The 26220-nt window shown below is 39.6% G+C and overlaps 1 protein-coding gene across 1 annotated transcript in view; it reads left to right on the forward strand.

Moving 5' to 3' along the window:
* Nucleotides 1–7560, forward strand: part of LOC126474959 (death-associated protein kinase dapk-1-like) — a 314370-nt gene extending 306810 nt beyond the window's left edge. The window contains exon 24 of the mRNA XM_050102484.1: nucleotides 6755–7560. Within this exon, the coding sequence (XP_049958441.1) occupies nucleotides 6755–6894 (140 nt within the window). The 3' untranslated portion in view covers nucleotides 6895–7560. The remainder of the gene's footprint in view (nucleotides 1–6754) is intronic.
* The last annotated feature ends 18660 nt before the right edge of the window (nucleotides 7561–26220 follow it).

Here is a 26220-nt window from a genome sequence, read left to right on the forward strand (position 1 = left end):
TGTGAAGAGAAGTGGTGAAAATGACAGCAGACAAACAATGTTATTTGAACAGCCAGGTCCATCATCAACTGTGCAATCATTCTTTCAGGACTTGTGTGAAATGATGGCATTGTGCAACATCCCATTGGAGAAGTTGAAGAATCCACACTTCAGACAGTTCTTGCAGAAGTACGCAATACATCCATTTCCAGATGAAACTTTGTTAAGAAAGAACTATTTATCCATGTGCTATGATGAAGTACTCAACAACTTATGAATTAGTATTACTGATCAAAAGGTCTTGGATATCCATAGATAAAACCACCAATGTGTGTGGGTGTCATGTTGCAAATGTTGTTGCTGGTGTTCTTAAAGTTGACAGGCCTGGAGAAATGCTCCTCCTAATGTGTGAAGCTCTCAGGAGAGTAAACAACATGACAACTGCCACTTTGACAACTCTATGAAGCTACTGTGGCTGGATGGTGTGAGCAGAGCTAACATTTTGCTGCTAGTAACAGATAGTACTTCATACATGGCTAAAGCAGCCAAGGGGCTCCCGATTCTTTACTGCAGTATGGTGTATATCACTTTTGTGGCTCATGCATTACACAGAGTTGCAGAGGAGGTGCAAACAAATAACATCAGATAGTAATACAGAACTGAGGAAGAACTTCCTTAAAGTATATGTCTGAGACTTAGCATTGAATGGAAGTGAAATGTGGACCATCAAAAATTTGATGAACAAACAGGAAGTACTAAATATGTGATGCTATTGAAGAATGTTAAAAATTAAATAGGTGTATAAAGTGCGAAATGAAAAAATTCTAAATTGAGTAGGGAGGGAGAGAAGTCTATGGAAGACCCTTACCAAAATAAATGACACATTTGTGGGACATGTACTACTGCATCCAAGAGTAGTTAATTTTGCACTGGAAGGAGCAGACAAGGACTAGCATATGCAAAACAAATTGTGATGATGTATGATGTAAAAATTATTTGGAGATGAAAAACGAGAGTTTCAAATCAGTTGTAAAACTGATGACTTAAAAATAGAAGGGTAGAGGGTGGGGGAACAGACAGTGACAAGCAAAGTCATGTGACAAAGGGACAGAAACTGTGCAGAAATCATGGAATAAATGATTTATGTCCTGGATATAGGAATATAGGTTGTTGTCGACAGTTGAAGTTTTTCGTCCACTTTTAGTGATAGTGAGGTGTCCCATTTGGTTGATTATATGGATCTTGGGAAGCCTCTAAAAATTGGGGGTCTGGGGAATGGTGGGTGTGAGGAAGGGTGTGACCTGTGGAAAGAAATTGTGGGAAGTGTCAAGGGACTTGCCAAGGGATTGGAGATGACTGAAAACTTCTGGGATAAGAAAACAGCAGCAGAGCTTCTAGGTGCTGAATCTGAAAATTGTCAGAGGACCTCTGCCAAGTAATCACTATAGTTCATAGCCGTAGGAGTAGCCTCTTATGCAATGAGAATTACCATATTTACTCGAGTCTAAACCGCACTCGAATCTAAGCCGCACCTGAAAAATGAGACTCGAAATCAAGGAAAAAAATTTCCCGAATCCAAGCCGCACCTGAAATGTGAGACTCGAAATTCAAGAGGAGAGAAAAGTTTTAGGCCGCATCTCCAAATCGAAACAAAGTTGGTCCACTGTAATATGAGACAATTTAGGTCGAATGAATGACGATACAGCTACAGTAGTTTGGTTCGAGTCGTAAGCTTAGCAGTTAAGCTTTACCAGGTAGCCATTGCTATGCGTCAGGCGCTCCGTCCATATTTATACGGGTACCCTTCCTTTTTCACGTGCTTCATCTGGTTTGAATTGATTGCTCATTTTTCTTTGATCTGATAAGTGCTGTTTTCTTTGTTATAGGTGTTTACGTCACTCTACGCTGAAAATGCATTACTGTACTGTGTCATGCATTGTTTGTCGTACTCTGATACTGCGTGTTTAAGGCCTGTCGCCGATCACGGCATGGCTTGCTTTTGTGCACGCTACCGCCGCTTACAAAAAAAAAAAAAAAAAAAAAAAAAAAAGAGAGAGAGAGAGAGAGACAGAGAGAGAGGAATCATCTCATTAGCGAAACAATGGCAAGAGACTGCTACTTGTTGTTACTTACACTGCTGCTTTCTTTGATAATGATCAACAAGAACCAAATAATAGACTGCGTATGATAGATGATGTTCTGAACGAGAGTTTAGCGAAAATTTTTCTCCGTTTGAAAATCTTTGCAGGCGCCTCTTTAGTACATTAAATTCTGCACAGAAATTAGAGTCATCTTAGATTTAAAAATCTAGTCAATTGCCTCGCTTCATTTCTGACTGTATCATTGTTTAGCATAAGAATAATACGAATATAAACATGACATGATATGTATATTCTTCCCCGTTTGCTGTTGTCTCACTCTAGTTTTGTGGTTTATTACGCAGACAGGATTTAAATGAGATAGCAGCAAACACGAAACAATACATGGCAAAATGTTTATATTCGTATTATTCTTATGGTGACGAGAACACTGCATGTGATTCACAATTTATAAAAGTTCCTATTAGCAACCATCTCTTCTCACAGATAGGGAAAAATTCAGAACGTGGAGTTGGCCATATTGACAAACATTCTAAACATTCTTGCCAGGTTTTCATAGTACCTTGAAATGCTGCTACATAACGAAGATGAACAATACGGAATTTGTATTTACTTCGTTGGATAATGTATGAAAATTCAGTGGTCGAAACTCGGCACGGAGAAAAAAAGCTTGTCTTCCATCTTTTTTTTTTTTTTTTTTAAAAAATCTATTTACTGATGCAGAGGTTTTGGCGCCAGTATTTATCTTTGTGCCTACAAAGCATGCCTGTGTAGTGCTACATATATTCGACGGCAGAACTAAGTTGTGGCGGCACCCACCAACATTTTTAAGAACTTCCGCTTGCTTTGCACTCGATTCTAAGCTGCAGGCGGTTTTTTGGATTACAAAAACCAGAAAAAACGTGCGGCTTAGATTCGAGTAAATACGGTACCTGATAAGAGCCTGTTTTGAGGCAGTGGATAGTGACAGTTTCTGTGGTTGTGAGAATAAGTTCACTTGGGAGGAATTCAGGGAAGGAATGTGAAGCCAATTTGTTGGACTATGAATTTTACTTTTTATTGACAATCCCACATCATCTTGCTGACATATTAAGTGATCTAGGAAACAAAAATGTGTAACTTGACAGTGAAAAAATGCTCTTATTTTTTTACACAGCCCACTTTTATTTTAATGGGCTTTGTCCAATGACTTTCCAGAGAGTATATTCCATTCGTGAGCTGTAATTCTGGAAGACCTGCAAAATACATCATAATTTAATCAGCCTAAAAATACTGCTACATGCAAATTTATTGTGATTTGAAGAACAAGTGGGAGCCAGAGGATGCCACATCTGATGAACAGGATTGATCTTTCAGTAATTCATACTTTAAATTTCTCAGTTTCTGATCATGGACTTCTTATATCCAACTCTATGGCCTTTCTTACACCCATGTCTCAACCACAGTAAAAAATCAGTAATACATGCAAAACTTTTTTCCGGTTTTCCCTAGCTAGCAGCTATTTCATACATCTTTAATTTCCATTCATCCAATCCTATATTGTGCACTTTTTCAATGTTTTGTTTTACAGTTGCACTTTTCTGAAGAAGTCCTTCATGTATATTCAAGAGAAGTATGGCTGGATTTGAGTTCAGTTGCCCATTTGTTAACAGTAAAAGTAAAGCAGCAGACTTCTTACAATCGTTCATGAAGATTGAATTGCTTTCTGCTGTGGATAATCCATTACAGACATTATTCCGGTTTCTCCATTTGATGAAACATAACAATAATTTAAAAAGCTGTACAAACAGAATTATTCCTCTGATCAAGTTGATAAAATGATACATGTCCCACGTCAACAGAAAAACAATTTTTCTTGTACAGAGTGAATGTTCATAAAACTGACAAGCTGCAGGGACAGATTCCTGATTGGAAATGGAGAGAAAAAGGGTCCTTTGAAAATGTGTCTGGAAGTGAATGCTTGGCCTACAATGACAACAAATCATCCTGGAACTCAGTACAGAGCTGTATTGCATCCACATCACAATAGATGTTCAAATTGACCCAAATGGGATTGCAGGTGATAGGGATAGAAGCAGTTGTCATGCAGAATACACATAATTGTACTTTGTCTTACATCATGTTGATGGACCACTTGCCAGTACCTTGTATTATGGTTAGTCTCAATATCCTGTAGAACCTGGTCCTCGAAATATGGTGTACACACAGTCCGCCATCTCCCTGCACATTTGTCTATCTGAAATGACCCATGATCATACAAACACCCAAAAAGGGCTAGAAATGTTGTGTGATGTGGTTGTTGCCTGTGAGGGTACTTGTTTTGGTATAGTGGTGCTGCCTCTCGACTGTTCCCATCTGCTTGGCCATACACAAACACCATCTCGGCTTGTTCTGAACATGAATACTGAACCATTCTGCTGCTTACAGTACACTGCATCAGTTGCAGAGCCTGCAACACACAAAGAACACACAGCACATGGTAAGATGAATTGTCATTCATGAATGCCATCTACTGTCACAAAGATGCATTTCCAGACACATGTTCACAGGATCTTTTTTCCTCCATTTCCGGTCAGGAATCCATCCCTGCAGTTTGTCAATTTTATTAATGTTCATCCTGCATAACAAACATGTTTCTGCCAGGCCAACAAAATTTTCTTCTTGAACTTCTACTATTCTGTTCCACCTTAACACACCTTTATTTTCCTTTCCTGATCTTATTCTGTAACTCAAAATCCTTCATCTTCCTTCTGTACAATTTTCACAGCATGTTTCCTATTGGGCACCTACTCTGGATAGGTGCCAGCCACTGGGATGCCTCTGTCAGGCTTTTCTCTCGTTTCATCAAGAATTTAGATGTCAGCTGCCACCCATTATTTTTTAAACTGGAGAAACTTCAGGATAAATATCGTAAGTTGAAGCAGTGTAGAAGACTTTCAGTCTATGTAACTGATAATTTTGTACAGCTGATCACTTAAGTTTTCAGAAGTTTGTAGTAAGCATATAACTTTCCTTTACCCCTTAGCTTCCAAGCCCTGAATCAAGCAAGGTGGCACAGTGAAAAGACAGTGGACTCATATTCTAGAGTACAGTGTTTTGAATCTCTATCCAGTCATCCATATTCAGATTCTCTGTAGAATTGGGGTAGGGGGGGGGGGGGGGGACCACTCTTCTCTTTGCTGCTCTGTGACATCCCTTCAAAAACACAAAATTAAAAATATGACCATGATAGTTCAGATTTTCAAGCAATGAATAATCAAGGATGGAATAATGAGACTCACTATATAGAAAAGACGTTGAGTCACAGACAGTCACTGTGAAAAGTGTGCAATACATTTGAGCTTTCAGCTGAAAGGCCTTCTTCTAAAGTATAAAACGCACCACACTCATGCAAGCGCAACTCTAGCCACAAAGGAGCACTCCTCTTGTGACCCATGACCCAGGACTGGAGCCGCTGAATCACATTCTCCATCTGGGTTTCGATTACCTCATGTTGTGCCTTGAAATGAGGAATATCCTACCCACTGTCCTCCATACCCCTCCCACAGTGATATTGCACTGCGCCCACTGAACCTAAGCAGTATCCTTGTCCATCCCTACTCCACCCCTGCTCCCAACCCCTTGCCTCATGACTCATATTCCTGCAATAGTCCTTCCACCACCACCACCACCACCACCACCACCACCACCACCACCACCTACTCCAGTCTGGTCAAAAGTATCACCTACCCCATCAAGAGCATGGATACCTGAAAAAGCAGTCATGTGATCTACAGACCAAGCAGTAACCACTATGCTGCTTTCTTTGTGGGCACGATAACAAACAAGCTGTCTGTTCGCATGAATTGCTACTAACTCTGTGGCCAAGAGACAGTTGGATCATCCAGTTGCTGAACATGCTGCCAAACACAACATGCTTCATATCAGTAACTGCTTCATGGCCTGTGCCATCTGGGCCCTTCGTGCCAACACTGTGTTTCTGAACTGTGCAGATTGGAACACTTCCAACAATATATCCTACATTCCCATAACAGTCCAGGCCTCACCTCCACCCATCTGCCCTGTCCACTGCTTCCACTCCAGCACTACAAGCTTTCTATTCCACCAACATACCCATTAGTCATTTTTCCCCCTCCTCTACCTCTCTCCTTTTCTGCTCTCCTTCCCAATTCCCCCCTCCCAACACTCAAACCTGGACCTGGAGCCTTACACTGTCCTCACTATATCACAAGCAGCACTACACCCTACCCCACCGCTAAACTGGTGTCCCTCTGCCTCCCTGCTCCAGCCTCCTCCTTACTACCACCGCCCACAGAGTGCTTCTCCCATCAGGTGCAGTTGCTCATAATTCAGCCTCAGTGGCCAGAGACCATGGTCTTGTGTATGTGAGTTGTGCATACATTAATATGGGTGTGTTTTCCAGTTCAGAAGAAGGTCTTTTGCCCAAAACCTCAATTGTATAGCAGTCTTTTCATTGTGCCTGTCTCTGACTCAGCATCTTCTGTATATGATGAGTAGCACTTTTTAATACTTTTATAGTTAAGAGTTTCAAATATAATTAATTCCCCACTGACCTTATAGCACCAAATAAATACTACACATTTTATTTTACACATTATATAGAAGAGGTTATTTGTGTTTTAATGTTGTTCATTTTGAATTTCCATCTGTTGTAGGCCAGTTGATAACTACACTGGAAGAACTCGGACGTCAAGATGCAGTTGCAGTATTGCTAAAGAATGCCCCTTTGTACCGCATTACTTTGTCATGTCAGTCACCAGCATCTTCTGACTCTAGTTCACGACTGTCTCGCTGACCACAGCTGTTACCTAAATCAGTTATATATGATCTCACAACAGTAATGTTGCATCAGCCCTAAGGAATTGTAAGGGCTTGTAAGAAGTATTGTTGATTTGCTGCACTGCACTCAGTTGAGGCAGGGTTTGGAAATATACACACTCTGTTGAGGATAAATTGTGTGATGTACAGTGCTGTTAATTGAAGTCACTTTGTTTTTCTTTCTTCTGGAAATATAGGTATTGGTATTTGGAAAATGCATAGATCACAGTCCTTGACTGTTATACCAAGCAACATAAATTTTTCTAGAAGAAGAAAATGAGAATTTAGAAGTCAGTCAATCTTAAGTTATTAGACTTTTGTTAGTCTACTGAGATTGAGAAACAGACCAAGTAGAATATGGGACAAAGAGCAGCAGATCATGAAGCTGAATGATAATGAAACAGCATCATTTATACTATAATTTGTGTTGCTGTGATCTTTGACATATTGCATATTTATGCTTGTAGAAGTCATTAGGATTTCATTTACATACAAGCATTCCTGCATGTGCATTTATAGACAAGTAAACCTTTTTACTGTAAGAGATAGCTTTCTGTCTGAGTTAATAATGCATTTTCTTGCCTATTCTGGCGTGCTTCCTGTTCTCTTCTCCCCTGTTCTCTTTGTTTTAGTGTTCATTTACTGTCAGTATTGTTGTGTGCTGCTATCTGCTCAATGATCTATGTGGAGACAGTATTTTTTCCTTTATAAGTAATCATCTTTATTTGCATCATTATTCTTGTATGCTGATATAGTTACATAATGAGGATAGCATCTATATTTTATAAAATAGGTGTACACATAGTAAGAAATGTCATCTGCCAATATATTACCTATTTTTGTTGTATAAACTCTTATTTCAGTGCTTTATTTTTAGTGACTAATTTTGTTGACTGTGGTATTTAAAATAATCTTGTGTAAGTATTGAAACTATTCTCTGTTTCTATAAATGTACTAAGTGAATAAGTTTCTAGATTTTTCAACAAAACCACTTAAACAGTCCATACAAATGATAAAGTTCCTCCAGTGAGGCATTTGCTACCTGTAGGACTGACTAAAAGTCACAAATTGTTCTTTGGTCTGCAAGAGTTTTTGCAATATTAGTTTTAGAAGAGGAGCTGCTACAGCTTTGTATCAGACAATATGGTGTAATTTTTTGGATGGAAACATGGAATACCATGGATGATGTAAAATAACGGAACTACGATGAGCAATAGGTGAAAGGTAGTAAAGAGAGGATGAAAACTTACACATACTTCATTCTGGCACCAATTTTGTGCAGTACTTTATTCTATAACAACATCTCATGTCTTAAATACCTTTGTTAAATTACACAAAGTACTCTTTCCATTTACTACATTATATTTTTTTTAACTTGATTTCATTTTCTCCTGTTCCACTCAAACAATACTGCATACTTTACTCTCAGTAGAATGGTTCCATTGCACCTAGTGCAATACCATCTTAATCTTGCTGACACACTGTCCGCTAACTTTGAACTACCACTCTCTCTGACTCTTCAGCCCTTTACTGTTTCTCATCTTTTCATACTCATCCCATGGGAGAAAACTAAGTTTCTGGAACTCAGGGAAATACTTAATTTTGACTGTTACAGTGATATCTGTGTATATGACACTGTTAAATTGTATTATGTTAAATGTATGTATATTGTGAGTATTTGTTAAATTTACATTTATGAAATGTGTACTGTAAGGTTGCCTTTTCAATTCAGTCATTCTATAAAAATTATTTTTGTTGTTTTGCTATTAAGTCCAAGTACAATGTATTTGATATAAAATATTATATCTCTTGCAAAGGTTGGACCAGCATTTCTTTGTATGGGTTCTACTATCAGCATGAAAACAAATTTGTATAGCACAGGTTACTTGATTAATTCTATTTTAGTCAGCATGTAGTTTTATCATTAAAAATTCTGACATGCAAGTAAGAATTTCTATTTATATGCAGCAACATTAGCAATTACATGATCCACAGATCTAATTAACCACTACTTAAGATCTCCAGTGGACATTTAGGGGCAAGTCTGATGTCTGAGACATGGTCACCATATTGGATGACTCCATGACTGATGATATGCTTTCCATTTTATGGATCTTAAATAATTCTTTTATTAACAATAGTTTCATAGAGGCAAAATTTTCTGCTGTTAAAATATTCCAATCCTTGTTTGCAGATGCTAACATACTTGGGAAATCAACATTTTAGTCCTGTAAATAGTGTCAAACTTAGACACTTCTGCTAATCTCATGTATCTATTAAAATTTTGTTACTGGTGGTTTGCAGTTAGATCCATTGGAATTTACATAGTTTTTTGATAGTTCTTCTATATTTAATGATGTTTTGGGGTGATATGAAGAATAAATTAACTCTTCATTATTAAATCATTAATTTATGTTTTGATCCATAATTCATAACAAGTAAATTTTTTTGCTCTATTCTTGATAGGTATGTTACAAACCTGTAAACATGAGGCACAAAGCATAAGTTATAAATATACTGTAAATTTCAATTGGTTGATAGTAGCAGTTCCAACAGTTGCTGATCAAAATTTTCAACGAAACTACAGGGTTATTATAGATGACTGAAGCGATTTCACAGCTCTACAATAACTTTATTATTTGAGATATTTTCACAATGCTTTGCACACACATACAAAAACTCAAAAAGTTTTTTTAGGCGTTCACAAACATTCGATATGTGCCCCTTTAGTGATTCGGCAGACATCAAGCCGATAATCAAGTTCCTCCTACACTCGGCGCAGCATGTCCCCACAATGAGTTCGAAAGCATCGTTGATGCGAGCTCACAGTTCTGGCACATTTCTTGGTAGAGGAGGTTTAAACACTGAATTTTTCACATAACTCCACAGAAAGAAATCACATGGGGTTAAGTCAGGAGAGCGTGGAGGCCATGACATGAATTGCTGATCGTGATCTCCGCCACGACCGATCCATCGGTTTTCCAATCTCCTGTTTAAGAAATGTCGAACATCATGATGGAAGTGCGGTGGAGCACCATCCTGTTGAAAGATGAAGTCGGCGCTGTCGGTCTCCAGTTGCGGCATGAGCCAACTTTCCAGCTTGTCCAGATACACGTGTCCTGTAACGTTTTTTTCGCAGAAGAAAAAGAGGCCGCAAACTTTAAACCGTGAGATTGCACAAAACACGTTAACTTTTGTTGAATTGCGAATTAACTACACGAATGCGTGAGGATATTCGCACATTGTGTCTGTTCACTTCACCATTAAGAAAAAATGTTGCTTCATCACTGAAAACAAGTTTCGCACTGAACGCATCCTCTTCCATGAGCTGTTGCAACTGCACCGAAAATTCAAAGCGTTTGACTTTGTCATCGGGTGTCAGGGCTTGTAGCAATTGTAAACGGTAAGGCTTCTGCTTTAGCCTTTTCTGTAAGATTTTCCAAACCGTCGGCTGTGGTACGTTTAGCTCCCTGCTTGCTTTATTCGTCGACTTCCATGGGCTATGCGTGAAACTTGCCCGCATGCGTTCAACCGTTTCTTCGCTCACTGCAGGCCGACCCGTTGATTTCCCCTTACAGAGGTATCCAGAAGCTTTAAACTGCGCATACCATCGCCGAATGGAGTTAGCAGTTGGTGGATCTTTGTTGAACTTCGTCCTGAAGTGTCGTTGCACTGTTATGACTGACTGATGTGAGTGCATTTCAAGCATGACATACGCTTTTTCACTCCTGTCGCCATTTTGTCTCACTGCGCAATCGAGCGCTCTGGCGGGAGAAACTTGAAGTGCGGCTTCAGCCGAACAAAACTTTATGAGTTTTTCTACGTATCTGTAGTGTGTCATGACCATATGTCAATGAATGGAGCTACAGTGAATTTATGAAATCGCTTCAATCATTTGTAATAGCCCTGTATGTATGTAAACATAGCCGTAGATAGCAACCAGTATAACTGTAGACAAATCTCTTCAGCAATAGCAGTATTTCTGCAGGTTATTACCATCTTATTTTCTATCTGCTAGTGGATAAGGCTATTAATTCTTTCAGATTTGTATTTTTCATGCCTGTATTGTATATGATGTATTTAATTTTTATTTTCAGATTTGTAATATAGAATTTTTATTTTTAGGTTTGTAATATAGAATTTTTACTTTTTGCTTTGTAATATTTATGTAGGTAGAGTCTGTGATAGAAAACTGTCTGCTGGGCAATAACTAAAGTGACCCAGTCAAAGTCGACTGTTTAATGTGAGATAAATTTGACTGCTTTCAGAATTCAAAGTCCAGCAATCTGCAAAAGCTAGCAACTGTGAGATGCTGCAGTTTGTGGAACAAATAGGGAAGGTGGAGCACAGTGTAACTGAAAATTTGCCTTCTTAAATTTTGAAAATCAAGTTTGTGAAGATATTGTTCTTTTTATCTATTTTTTTTAAGGACTATTCAACAATCATTTAAGGCTCACAGACTCATTGTGCCTTTGAAATTGGCATATTTATTGAGACTGTGAAAACTGTTACTGTGTACCTCACTGCAGGGCAGTGTAACATGTATTGGCAGCATGGTGTAACAAGTATGAAAAACTAGATTCATGTTGGCATTAGTTATATGATTCGGCTGCTTCAGAGTACAAGCTACAATGGAATGCTAGACAAAGTTAATGTGTAGAATCTTTAAAATTGCCAAAAGTGGCAACTGGTGTGATGACTTAGACTCAAATTGAAGAGTGCCCCATGCTACACTGTACTCAACCTTTTTCTGTTATTTTCCATTTGAGTTGCCCTTTGCTGTAAGTGAACATGGTCTAGTGGTAAATCCCAGTGAAGTGGAATACAGAGTCCACTTATGGTGTATCATTTTGATTCTGCATTTTGTGTTTATACTGAAATTAAATATCCCATTTAAACTCACCGACTATTTATCTCACTTTCTGAAATTTCAGCTGTTGCAGATATATCCAAAAACATTTTCATAACAAAGTTCTTGGCTAGTTGTCAATCCTGAAACATTGTGTGCCTGTGTTCACCCTCAACACAATGGGTGCAAGCTGATGGTCAATGGCTGCAGCTGCTGCTGGCAAACAAAGTTATTCAGTGCTGTGAGTCTCACTGTAAAATGTTTACTATACACCAACTGGACAGAAAAGCATATACACTGTCTGATTCTGATCGATGGAATTCTGGAGATATTAAGCTGATTAAAAATAATGTAATAAGTGTTTTAAAACTGCCTTAAAAAAAGCTTCATGTGCAGTTGGGTGCGAGAAGTCAGTGGCTGCTAAAGCAGGTTTAACGTCTTTTGACATACAAATGGCAAAATTAGTACTGTGACGACCACCCATGTAGCAAATGACACAAGGAATGCTGAAGTATATAACTTACAGTCCGTAGTAAAATTTACCCACAAATAAAAATTAATTACATACTTACCATGATGAGCCTATATTGAAGGTTTATTTGAAAGATAGAAAGAAAGTGTTGGGGATTTATTTGGATATAATATGCAACCAATAGCTATTTTGAATTTTTGATACTATTTATTTTGTGTTCCAGCAACTAGTTTTCAAGCCACTGCAGGCTCACCATTAGATGGACATTTTACAGGAACATCATGTGGACCATGTGCAGTTAGGCACTGTGATAATGCTGCTGTTGGAATTAATAGACATTTAGTTACCAATAATAAAAAGTTTATGAAAGTTTTGCTTCATAAACTTTTTGTTACCTGTAGCTAAAATTCCATTATGTCCACCACCACCACCACCACCACCACCACCACCATCCCCCACCCCCACCACATGGTCCAGGTAATGTTCCTGTAACACCTCCACCTGATGATGAGCTTGCAGTGGCTTGAAAACTATTAATGGTACACAAAATAAATATTTTCCAAAAATTCAAAAAGTGTCTAGTTACATGATATCCATATAAATTGCCGGTTTAAATCACAGTTGCATTTCACCATCCACAATGGATTTAGTGAAAGAAAGTGTAACTTCAAAAACTGGTGTAACTTCAAAAACTGGAAGCTGGGCCTGGCACCATGTTGTGAAAGGAATGGTGGCCTGGACTGTTATTTGCCCCCTTCCCCCATAAAAAAAATCTTTAATCAAACTTTAAATTACTGCATTTAAGAAAATCTCTCTGCTGCTGATCTTCTTGTAACATTTATTTAGTACCTTTGCAGATGCCTGCTTTATGAATTTCAAAAGGAAAAGTCCCTCTAAATATTATAAGATACTGATAATTACATTGATTGTGATTTTTGTCATTATAGAGGAGCAGTCACCTTGGGGAAAATGTAAAAATAAATACAAACTGTTTATTTTTATGCCTCTGTGATAAATCTGGAGATCTAAAATGTACGAGAGAGTATAATTATAGATGTTTTCTTATCTGTATTTTTGTTTTTGTATCAGCCTCCATATACTCAGTTTTATTCATTACTGTGCACCATCAAATTATTTGTAACTTGGGTTTACTTCTGTCTACCATCACTGCAATATTTCAACATTTTCATAGTGTTCGTGAAATTCTACTTATATGTGATGGAAGACTGCACATATACATTATCTATTTCAGAATAAAAATTTCCTACATGTTTGTGTTCTGTAACATTTTAAGCAAGCTCATTTAGCAGTAACTTTTTCTATCATTAAAATAAAAATTCATGATACACTAATTACATTTTCATCCCTGTGTTGAAATTTTCTGACCACAAAGTTTCATCTCTTCCCAAAACAAGCAGGTTTTGACAAAACAAAGATTTTGTATTTTTGTTCGCATTTAGCAAGAAGCCAGCAGCTTATTACATAGTAGTAAATCTGAAAACTAAAAAACAAAACAGAAGAATAAGGACATACATAGATCAATATAACCCATCATGATAAATGCCTAAAAATATAATTGTAGTAATTTTCGTAAGGTGAAGATTAAACAGTACATACATATAGCACTACCTCTTGATATGTTCCATGATTTTGTGCAGAAGCTACCCATGGGAATAGAAACTTAATGTGCAGGTTACAAATGCTTGAAAACACCAAGATGATTTTGTGAGTTTTTTATTTTGTTTTGTGAAGGTAATGGTGACACTAGTCATACATCTATTAAATCACATATGGTCATCTTAATGTCTTTACGACTTCATTAAGAAAAATGAAATGAGATGGCCTGTGTTTTTCCATAAAATGTACACTGCATGAAGTTCACTAGGTATATCACAGACGTTTTCTGTGAGAACTTGCATATGATCAATAACTGACATTATGATTTCCTAAGTGAAAGCAGTAGCATGCCATGTAGGCCATGGAAGTTGCTGCTTTATGAGGAGAATACATGGATGATTGTCAAAGCACTGTGTAAGAGGTAATCTCCTGAGCATGAGATGTTCATATGTGGATGACCAGACACAGCTCCATTGTGAAAATATTTCTGGATAAATCTGCTCTTACTGACCTGTTATAAAGTGAAATAACATTTCACTGTGGCTGAACTTACTTTAAACATACATCTTTATTACGTAGTATAAAAAAATTATACCATGAATGACCTCATATGCTGGCCATCATGTTTCTATTCTGCCCAGCTGTCCACTTCACTGTGATCGTATACAGAAAACTGCAGTTCTGCTAGCTGTTTTAACTCCTGAATTGGGAAGACAGTTCACATTTAATGTCATTATGGACTTAGTCACTGAAACTGGCAGTGCAGTTCTTTTTTTTCTCAAAGACTGTATATGGAATTCTGTAGGCAGTGAGTTCTGTGTTCAATATTCCTCGCACACATCGAAAAATTCCAGTTTCCTGTGTGTTTCGCCTGTGTGGGGCATTAACTGTCACAAAATTCTAATTGTTGATGCTCAAACATTTTGATGTGACAAAGTCTGTTATTTATTGTAGTAATTCTTGTTGGACGTTTGGTCTAATAAATTGAGGAAACATTTAAAAATCATTCTCTTGTGATAAACATATCATAAAGTTTACTATTTACATTGTGTAGCACTGATTACAGTTTTTACTTAAGTTTTCTTGTATTGAGAAATGTGAAAGTTACCAAAATGACTTGTTGAAAATGATGACTGTCATTAATGTGATGTGTGAATGTGCTATTGCATTTGAGTAATACAAACGTGAATATGTCACCTACAAGATGACTAAAAATATGAAGTGTGTTTGTTGATATCCTTATTATATATTTATAGAAATGTGATGAAGCATGTAAATGACTGGGTGAACATTCAAATGTTGAGTGTGAACGTGAGTTGGACCATCGATTACTTATGTAAACTTGTAAGGAGATAAAGAGAATGATACTATTTTATTTGAGCTCTCATGCTTAAATGCACTCTGTGATATGATTGTATTTATTCATTTGTTTTGTAAGTGCTTCTGCCTTTTCTCCTGTTACATATTAACAAGTATTTTCGCTGCATCTTAAAAGACAGAGTTCTGTACCTCGCACATTGTACATACAAAAAAATGTTGTCTGTCTGAGATTTCTTTTGTACTTACAATGCTAATATAAATATGTATGTTTTTGCATTGCTTGTTAAAGTTATTGAGTATAAACAATATTCTTGATTCACGACATTCTTAGTTAAGTTTTATAATAAACCATTACGGAATAGTTGAGACAAAATTTTAAATTATTACTCTTGAGAAGAAAATTAATCACCATTAATTTTTTAATTTGTACAACCAATAGATTAGGACAATCAACTTATGATTTGTTGTTGTTGTTGGTGGTGGTGGTGGTGGTGCTGGTGCTGGTGCTGGTGGTGGTAGTGGTAGATGTAGATGTAGATGTTTGACCTGAAAGGCATCCATGGAATTGAAAACATGAGAAATTTTGTATCTCAGTGTTTCAGCCTTAGGTAATACATCTGAATAGCTAATGGCATCAGGCAGATTAGTCCCTCAGTGTATGCAATAACAGGATTTCAGTTCTTAAAATTTAGATGAACAGAGACCTAAAAACATATTCAAGAGTATTCTTCTTCATATGCTCGTAAACTTCAACACAAGTGTGAGCATCCTCAACATCCAAAGTGATGAATGGTTCCACCCTTGCTTAGTACAAATAGTTGATCCAAACCACAATGCCACCAATTCATCGATTCCACGTATTCTTATTAGTCTTTTTGCTTGTGAGTGAATCTCAAGAAGATACTGCATTGGAAGGTGAGCAAAATGTGGAAGGCTCATGACTGGGAGATTACAGATTACTCCGTTCTTAGCACACATGAGGTGAGGTTGCCTGATTGCAAGTAGCAGCTCTTCAGACTCAACACTGGTAATAGGCTGTTTCCATCATGATCCCCTCGTGGTGAATAGTACTGACAAATTTTAGGCATGATTGTTCATCTCACACACATACTGAGCATCTGTAATCCAAGTGAGATGGTTCATCAGCTTTGAAGTGAAGCATTAAACACACTCAGACACCCACTTTTCTCCCATCTGGTATGTGTCAGACACACTCACAAATATGTTTAGTGCATTGTTATCCTTTTGCTTTCAGATGTCTCAGGTGTGGAAAACATCAATTTTTTATTTACAACTAGGCCCAGATACCTGGCTGAACTTTTTATATTTGAGAACTGTTCACATGACTTGAAAATGTCACAAGAATGGTTAAGGCAGTTTTTCTAATGATACTTGGACGACTGTTCCTTCAACTTGTTAATCACCAGCGGAAGCTGATAAGTAATTGTTATTATGCTGGAAAGATACAGAAAATGACCAAATCATTTGCAAAAAGCTAACATTGCATTTTGGGTGGTACTCCTGTCGCAGCTATCGAAAATGCATTTAAATGATGTACACAGTTCACTTGCAGGCCTCTGGTCCTGTATTGGTACATGTAAATTTGGTGTGTGTAGTACAAGACGACTCACTGCCCTCCCCTCATTTCCACTCTACAATCAGATGGAACACAGTTTGTTATACTGTATAAAAACACTTGATTTCATATTACTTTACAAGGTGCCCGCAAACTGCAGCCCTTGGCTGGTCAAGACATAGGTCTGCTTGTTGCAATGTCTGCCTGAGACATCTGCCTTCAATGGCACTCAGCAGTACTGCTTGCACAAAGGAGCCAAAAAGTCCAGTTCTGTACACACAAAGTTACAATATTTGCTGATAGGGAGTCAATTATACGGGACAGACTCATCCAATTTGCTGAATGCCACTAGATGACAGAGTGGCAAAGGAGTTACCACATAAAGCTAACAAGCAATAAAATGAAAATGGGAATTCCAAACAAGGAAAACAATAAAAGTATACCTAGTCACAATATTAGTGCATATAAAAATGAAATACAAAAAATGAAACACAAAACCAACAAAATGTTACTGTCATACTGCCCATGAAACATAAAGCGAACTAATATGCGAGACGTTTTTTAAAAAAAAAAAAATTAATGTCACACTGCATAAGAGACATGAAATGTACTAACATTCAAGACAAAGAAGCAATAAAAATATTACAGTAACACTGCATGTGAAGCCTAGGAAATCAATGCCGACAGCAGTCAGTCCACGAGGAAACAGATACAGCTTCTCAAAATGAGCTTATGAATTAAAATTTTGTTGCTGTAAATAGAAATTTAGCTAAGAGGTTTTATCATATACCATAAATGAGATGGAACACATCACTGGTTCACTGCTCAGGCAGGGGGTTCAATTTCATTAATAGATCTTTTTATTGTACCAGTGGCAGTTTTTAGCATCACTAAACTTGCATGCGCGCACACACACACACACACACACACACACACACACACACACACACACACACTTATCAGGACCGTGAAACAGCTGCTCAATGACACCCAGGTTCCATACTATAGGAGGCAAGTTGTCCTCCTTGATAAGCACATTGCCACCGATCTGGGGCTAACATGCTCTTTCCGATGTCCATTTACTTTGTTGCTGCAGGCACTCTGTGGACAATTTCTTCCAAAAGGGCTGATGCAACTTTTATACAAGTTGCCAACTGTTCGCACTGTTGGCAGGAATCTCAAAGATAGAGGGTTTAGGACAGGTACAAAGCAGGTTCCCCATTAAATGTCCGATGTTCCAGTCTTTGAGTGGCTTGTCACAATTTACCAAATGGGACAAGAAATCTCTGATTTCTATCACGAGCTGTTTGTTGGTGAATGTGTGCCTCACATGATCTATTTTGCTTGTACATAGGCTTGCATGGAATTGGAGGAATTGTACCTGATAAAAGAGCGATTTCTTTTCGAGCTGCCATCCATCTCGATGACAGCGTTTGTGGAGACGATCGTCGACCTAGTGTAGTGAAAAAGTGATTCACCCTAAGAGCTGGCACGTTTCCATTGATCGACAGTCGAATCCCGATGGTCCCGTGCCCACTGCAGTCGTAATTGACGATGTCATTAGGTCAGTATGTGAACACGTAGGGTTGATCTGCAGCGGAGCTCTATGTTCAACAATGTGCAATGAACAGTGTGCTCCGAAACACGTGTGTGCACCAGCATTGTGCTCTTTCGGCAGAGATATTGCAGATCACATCTATCCTGCTTTAAAGAGCAGACAAACCTCCAAACCCCACGTTCTGTGAAGAGTCGTGGACGTCGAAACATTTAGCGCCTAGTGGTAGTTTCACTGTCCTCCTATGTCTTTCTGTATATGCTCGTGACAAGGGCACGTGAACATTTGACCAGCTTCGCCATTTTCGAGATACTCGTTTACAGGCCGTGCGTAATAATAATAATCTGCTCTTTGTCAGAGTCGCTAATCTCAATGGACTTCCCCATTTTGCCTTGTGATGACTGGGTGTTGTGTGATGTCCTTAGGTTAGTTAGGTTTAGGTAGTTCTAAGTTCTAGGGGACTGATGATCATAGATGTTAAGTCCCATAGTGCTCAGAGCCATTTTGAACTTCCCCATTTTCAGCCCATATCGTCGCTAGGGTGATCTCTCGTCCACGTTTGTTCCGTTTACATACGTGTCCACAACGCCACTAGGCAGCATCCAATCTCGCGGTGGGCAGTGGTCATAACTTTTTGGCGTATCAGTGTATACAAACTTCGAATATCCGTAACGCTGGTATTTATAAAAACTTCGAATATTCCAGAATATAATAACATTGCAGACAAAACATATTTCAAGAACTGATAACTAATTAAAAAATGAATATTTGCTGGAGGTCGGGTTTGAATTAGCAGCACTCCAGATGCGATGCTGATAACTATACCATGGTTCGCAGCTATTGCATAACAACCAGCAAAAGCTAGCAGAGACTCATCTGTTAAGCATGAAAGAATGTAGTAACAGAAATAAATTAGAGATTCGACTAATTATTCAACAGCAAAAATGAGCCTGATTCATCTTTTTGTAAGTTCCGGATCCTGTGTTTATTTTTTTACGTGCTTGTCTTTCTTTTCTTGAATTCTTTGACGGTTCTGTTGTGTATTCTTATTATGATACACACTTCCCTTCTAAGGCAATAATTCTGCTTGGAATCTAATGATTTGCACATTCTTACACTTTCCAACACACGGATATTTTTATTTAAGCTAATTGTTTCATATTCAGAAGACTTGCGTGTTGACAGTGCTGACGTCGTAGCTCTGTTTCTGGCTCTTATGAAGCAACAGTCGTGGAAATTGGTCTCCTCTGTGACAAACTATTTTACCGATTTTGACCTTTCTTCAGGCATGTGTTTTTGTTTACTCTTCGGCAACAGCTGCACTCTTATTTAGTACGTTAAATAATATACAGTGTCCTAACTAATGAGGCCTATCTTCTATTCAATACCGCTTCAACCGCACGGTCCGGACACTTGGATGATGTCGCCCAGGATGCCGAGCAGCATACATAGCACACGCCCGTTGGGCATTTTGAACACAATAGCCATACATCAACACGATATCGACCTTTTCCGCAATTGGTAAACGGTCCATTTTTACACGGGTTGTGTATTACGAACCAAATCCCGTCCGCACTGGCGGAATGTTACGTGATACCACGTACCTATACGTTTGTGACTATTACAGCGCCATCTATCACAAAGAGAAAAAACTGGTCCACTAAAACATTCATATTTCTTTACGTACTACATGAACATGTAATAAAAAATGGGGGTTCCTATTTTTAAAAAACGCAGTTGATATCCGTTTGACCTACGGCAGTGCCATATAGCGGGCCATCTGGTTTCCCCCTTCAAGCTAGACAAGTTTCGTTCTTTGTAATTTTTTCGTTTGACGCTTATTTCGTGAGATATATGGCCCGGTCACGACCCATGGACCACCCTGTATATCTGGCGCTCCCTCGAGTTCTAGTTGCAGTTCACCGCATTACCTTGCAAGATGTCTCCTGCTGTCGAAGCTGAAATGTTAGGAGAAAGTTTTACACATTGACCACGGCCTATTAGCCCAGAAGTTTAAACTGATGTCAGTACCGGCCGTGAAAACCTACATTTATTAACGTTTATAAGTGGGCTTTCTCGGGACAGTTTGCGTCTACCTTCAAGTATCTGCTAGTTCAGTTTCTTCACCATCTCGATGACACTGCGACTTCATGGAATGTTTGTTTGGCAAAATAAGGGTAGCAGCTTACTGATATCTGACTGTAATGAATGTGTATTTGCAACAAATGCTGCTAATTTGTTGCCTGGGCACAAATTTTTATTGCCAAGAAATTTTTGTTCTGTAAATTTTAGCTCGTGAGCCCCCATGTGCACCTGCACGAATAACAAACTGAAATTAAGGTGAAAGTCACTGTTCACGGGGCCTCCGAAGGCGAGTTTGGATTTCTAAGAGTTGGCTACGCTTAAGGTTCATGATCAACCAATGTATTTGTCACATTTACCCTAAAAATCTAGTGAACTAGTTTAAAATATACACAAGCAAAACTTTGTGGTGAAAAAATGTGTTTTTAAGATCTAACAAAACGGCGTTTAATCACTTTTTGCAGCACCTGTCACGAACAAGTCGACACTAAAAATTTGAGGAAGCGCACGTACGTAACAAACGGAGACGCACTGTTGTGAGGCCAGGTGGTATCTCCTGTTCCTTAAGTTAAATCTCGTGGTTTTGTCGTTTTGATTATAAGAAATCATGTATTAAAACTTGAACTTCACAATATTTTATAAAACATGAAACTTCATTAAGTTTAATCATGAGTTTTCAAAAATCGGAAAAAGTGATTTATAAGGCTGAAGGGGGGAGGAGGGGGAGGGATTGCATGTTTGAAGAAGTGCGTTCTGCACCAAAAATTTTAGAAATTAAGCACTCGCCAACCGCTCCACGAATACTGAACGAAATGGTGAATGCCCTACACAAGATTGTTGCCATCTGTTTTAAGCTTAGCTTTCCCGTGAGTCAAGTGCACACATATCCGACTTCCGAAATATACTTAAAATTATAGTTTTAATGTTATACATATGTCTCATACCTAGTTTGCATGTAAATATCCGCAGATTTCCTTTGTTGTTCTCGTTATTTTTCATAAGTTAAATGGTTTGTAGGAAATTGAAGATTTTGTCAAGGTAAAGGCTGCTTTACGCTGTTTTATTGCTAGTAATTAAAATCAAGTATATTCACACGTCCCTATCTATATTTACCTCGTAATGCTGTCTGCTTTCAATGTTTAATATTTAGGTGAAAATTCATGTTTTTGTGTGTGGAATGCACATTTCTGGCTGTAATTTAATATGTTGTTGTTGTTGTCTTCAGTCCTGAGACTGGTTTGATGCAGCTCTCCATGCTACTCGATCCTGTGCAAGCTTCTTCATCTCCCAGTACTTACTGCAACCTACATCCTTCTGAATCTGCTTAGTGTATTCATCTCTTGGCCTCCCTCCACGATTTTTACCCTCCACGCTGCCCTCCAATGCTAAATTTGTGATCCCTTGATGTCTCAGAACATGTCCAACCAACCGATCCCTTCTTCTGGTCAAGTTGTGCCACAAACTTCTCTTCTCCCCAATTCTATTCAATACCTCCTCATTAGTTATGTGATCTCCCCATCTAATCTTCAGCATTTTTCTGTAGCACCACATTTCGAAAGCTTCTATTCTCTTCTTGTCCAAACTACACTCCTGGAAATTGAAATAAGAACACCGTGAATTCATTGTCCCAGGAAGGGGAAACTTTATTGACACATTCCTGGGGTCAGATACATCACATGATCACACTGACAGAACCACAGGCACATAGACACGGGCAACAGAGCATGCACAATGCCGGCACTAGTACAGTGTATATCCACCTTTCGCAGCAATGCAGGCTGCTATTCTCCCATGGAGACGATCGTAGAGATGCTGGATGTAGTCCTGTGGAACGGCTTGCCATGCCATTTCCACCTGGCACCTCAGTTGGACCAGCGTTCGTGCTGGACGTGCAGACCGCGTGAGACGACGCTTCATCCAGTCCCAAACATGCTCAATGGGGGACAGATCCGGAGATCTTGCTGGCCAGGGTAGTTGACTTACACCTTCTAGAGCACGTTGGGTGGCACGGGATACATGCGGACGTGCATTGTCCTGTTGGAACAGCAAGTTCCCTTGCCGGTCTAGGAATGGTAGAACGATGGGTTCGATGACGGTTTGGATGTACCGTGCACTATTCAGTGTCCCCTCGACGATCACTAGTGGTGTACGGCCAGTGTAGGAGATCGCTCCCCACACCATGATGCCGGGTGTTGGCCCTGTGTGCCTCGGTCGTATGGAGTCCTGATTGTGGCGCTCACCTGCACGGCGCCAAACACGCATACGACCATCATTGGCACCAAGGCAGAAGCGACTCTCATCGCTGAAGACGACACGTCTCCATCCGTCCCTCCATTCACGCCTGTCGCGACACCACTGGAGGCGGGCTGCACGATGTTGGGGCGTGAGCGGATGACGGCCTAACGGTGTGCGGGACCGTAGCCCAGCTTCACTGGAGACGGTTACGAGTGGTCCTCGCCGATACCCCAGGAGCAACAGTGTCCCTAATTTGCTGGGAAGTGGCGGTGCGGTCCCCTACGGCACTGCGTAGGATCCTACGGTCTTGGCGTGCGTCGCTGCGGTCCGGTCCCAGGTCGACGGGCACGTGCACCTTCCGCCGACCACTCGCGACAACATCGATGTACTGTGGAGACCTCACGCCCCACGTGTTGAGCAATTCGGCGGTACGTCCACCCGGCCTCCCGCATGCCCACTATACGCCCTCGCTCAAAGTCCGTCAACTGCACATACGGTTCACGTCCACGCTGTCGCAGCATGCTACCAGTGTTAAAGACTGCGATGGAGCTCCGTATGCCACGGCAAACTGGCTGACACTGACGGCGGCGGTGCACAAATGCTGCGCAGCTAGCGCCATTCGACGGCCAACACCGCGGTTCCTGGTGTGTCCGCTGTGCCGTGCGTGTGATCATTGCTTGTACAGCCCTCTCGCAGTGTCCGGAGCAAGTATGGTGGGTCTGACACACCGGTGTCAATGTGTTCTTTTTTCCATTTCCAGGAGTGTATTTATCGTCCATATTTCACTTCCATACATGGCTACACTCCCTACAAATACTTTCAGAAACGACTTCCTGACACTTAAATCTATACTCGATGTTAACAAATTTCTCTTCTTCAGAAACGCTTTCCTTGCCATTGCCAGTCTACGTTTTATATCCTCTCTACTTCGACCATCATCAGTTACTTTGCTCCCTAAATAGCAAAACTCCTTTACTACTTTGTCTCATTTCCTAATCTAATTCCCTCAGCATCACCCGACTTAATTCGACTACATTCCATTATCCTCGTTTTGCTTTTGTTGATGTTCATCTTATATCCTCCTTTCAAGACACTGTCCATTCCGTTCAACTGCTCTTCCAAGTCCTTTGCTGTCTCTAACAGAATTACAATGTCATGGGCGAACCTCAAAGTTTTTATTTCATCTCCGTGGATTTTAATACCTACTCCGAATTTTTCTTTTGTTTCCCTTACTGCTTGCTCAATATACAGATTGAATAACATTGGGGTCAGGCCACAACCATGTCTCACTCCATTCCCTGCTTCCCTTTCATGCCCTTCGACTCTTATAACTGCCATCTGGTTTCTGTACAAATTGTAAGTACCCTTTCGCTCCCTGTATTTTACCCCTGCCACCTTTAGAATTTGAAAGAGAGTATTCCAGTCAACATTGTCAAAAGCTTTCTCTAAGTCTACAAATGCTAGAAATGTAGGTTTGCCTTTCCTTAATCTATTTTCCAAGATAAGTCGTTAGGGTCAGTATTGCCTCACGTGTTCCACCATTTCTGCGGAATCCAAACTGATCTTCCCCGAGGTCAGCTTCTACCAGTTTTTCCATTCGTCTGTAAAGAATTCGCGTTAGTATTTTGCAGCTGTGACTTATTAAACTGATAGTTCGGTAAATTTCACATCTGTCAACGCCTGTTTTCTTTGGGATTGGAATTATTATATTCTTCTTGAAGTCTGAGGGTATTTCGCCTGTCTCATACATCTTGCTCACCAGATGGTAGAGTTTTGTCAGGACTGGCTCTCCCAAGGCTGTCAGTAGTTCTAATGGATTGTTGTCTACTCCCGGGGCCTTGTTTCGACTTAGATCTTTCATTGCTCTGTCAAACTCTTCACGCAGTATCGTATCTCCCATTTGATCTTCATCTACATCCTCTTCCATTTCCATAATACTGTCCTCAAATACATCGCCCTTGTATAGACCCTCTATATACTCCTTCCACCTTTCTGCTTTCCCTTCTTTGCTTAGAACTGGATTTCCATATGAGCTCTTGATATTCATACAAGTGCCTCTCTTTTCTCCAAAGGTCTCTTTAATTTTCCTGTAGGCACTATCTATCTTACCCCTAGTGAGATAAGCCTCTACATCCTTACATTTGTCCTCAAGCTATCCCTGCTTAGCCATTTTGCACTTCCTGTCGATCTCATTTTTGAGACGTTTGTATGCCTTTTGCCTGTTTCTTTTACTGCGTTTTTATATTTTCTCTTTTCATCAATTAAATTCAATATTTCTTCTGTTACCCAAGGACTTCTACTAGCCCTCGTCTTTTTACCTACTTGATCCTCTGCTGCTCACTACTTCATCCCTCAGAGCTAACCATTCTTATTCTACAGTATTTCTTTGCCTCATTCCTGTCAATTGTTCCCTTATGCTCTCCCTGAAACTCTGTACAACCTCTGGTTTAGTCAGTTTATCCAGGTCCCATCTCCTTAAATTCCCACCTTTTTGCAGTTTCTTCAGTTTTAATCTACAGTTCATAACCAGTAGATTGTGGTCAGAGTCCACATCTGCTCCTGGAAATGTCTTACAATTTAAAACCTGGTTCCTAAATCTCTGTCTTACCATAACATAACCTATGTGATACCTTCTAGTATCTCCAGGATTCTTCCATGTATACAACCTTCTTTTATAATTCTTGAACCACGTGTTAGCTATGATTAAGTTATGTTGTGTGCAAAATTCTACCAGACGGCTTCCTCTTTCATTTCTCTCCCCCAATCCATATTCACCCACTATGTTTCCTTCTCTCACTTTTCCTACTCTCGACTTCTAGTCACCCATCACTATTAAATTTTCGTCCCCCTTCACTACCTGAATAATTTCTTTTATCTCATCATACATTTCATCAATTTCTCCATCATCTGCAGAGCTAGTTGGCATATAAACTTGTACTACTGTAGTAGGCATGGGCTTCGTGTCTATGTTGGCCACAATAATGCGTTCACTATGCTGTTGGTAGTAGCTTACCCGCACTCCTATTTTTTTTATTCATTATTAGACCTACTCCTGCATTACCGCTATTTGATTTTGTATTTACAACCCTGTATTCACCTGACCAAAAGTCTTGTTCCTCCTGCCACCGAACTTCACTAATTCCCACTATATCTAACTTCAACCTATCCATTTCCTTTTTTAAATTTTCTAGCCTACCTGGCCGATTAAGGGATCTGACATTCCACGCTCCGATCCGTAGATCGCCAGTTTTCTTTCTCCTGATAACGACGTCCTCCTGAGTAGTCCCCGCCCGGAGATCCAAATGGGGGACTATTTTACCTCCGGCATATTTTACCCAAGAGAACGCCATCATCATTTAACCATATAATAAAGCTACATGCCCTCGGGAAAAATTACGGCTGTAGTTTCCCCTTGCTTTCAGCCGTTCGCAGTACCAGCACAGCAAGGCCGTATTGGGTAGTGTTGCAAGGCCAGATCAGTCAATCATCCAGACTGTAGCCCCTGCAACTACTGAAAAGGCTCTGCCCCTCTTCAGGAACCACAAGTTTGTCTGGCCTCTCAACAGATACCCCTCCGTTGTGGTTGCACGTACAGTA

Source organism: Schistocerca serialis, chromosome 4 (genome assembly GCF_023864345.2).
Source record: "Schistocerca serialis cubense isolate TAMUIC-IGC-003099 chromosome 4, iqSchSeri2.2, whole genome shotgun sequence".
Lineage (NCBI taxonomy): Eukaryota > Metazoa > Arthropoda > Insecta > Orthoptera > Acrididae > Schistocerca > Schistocerca serialis.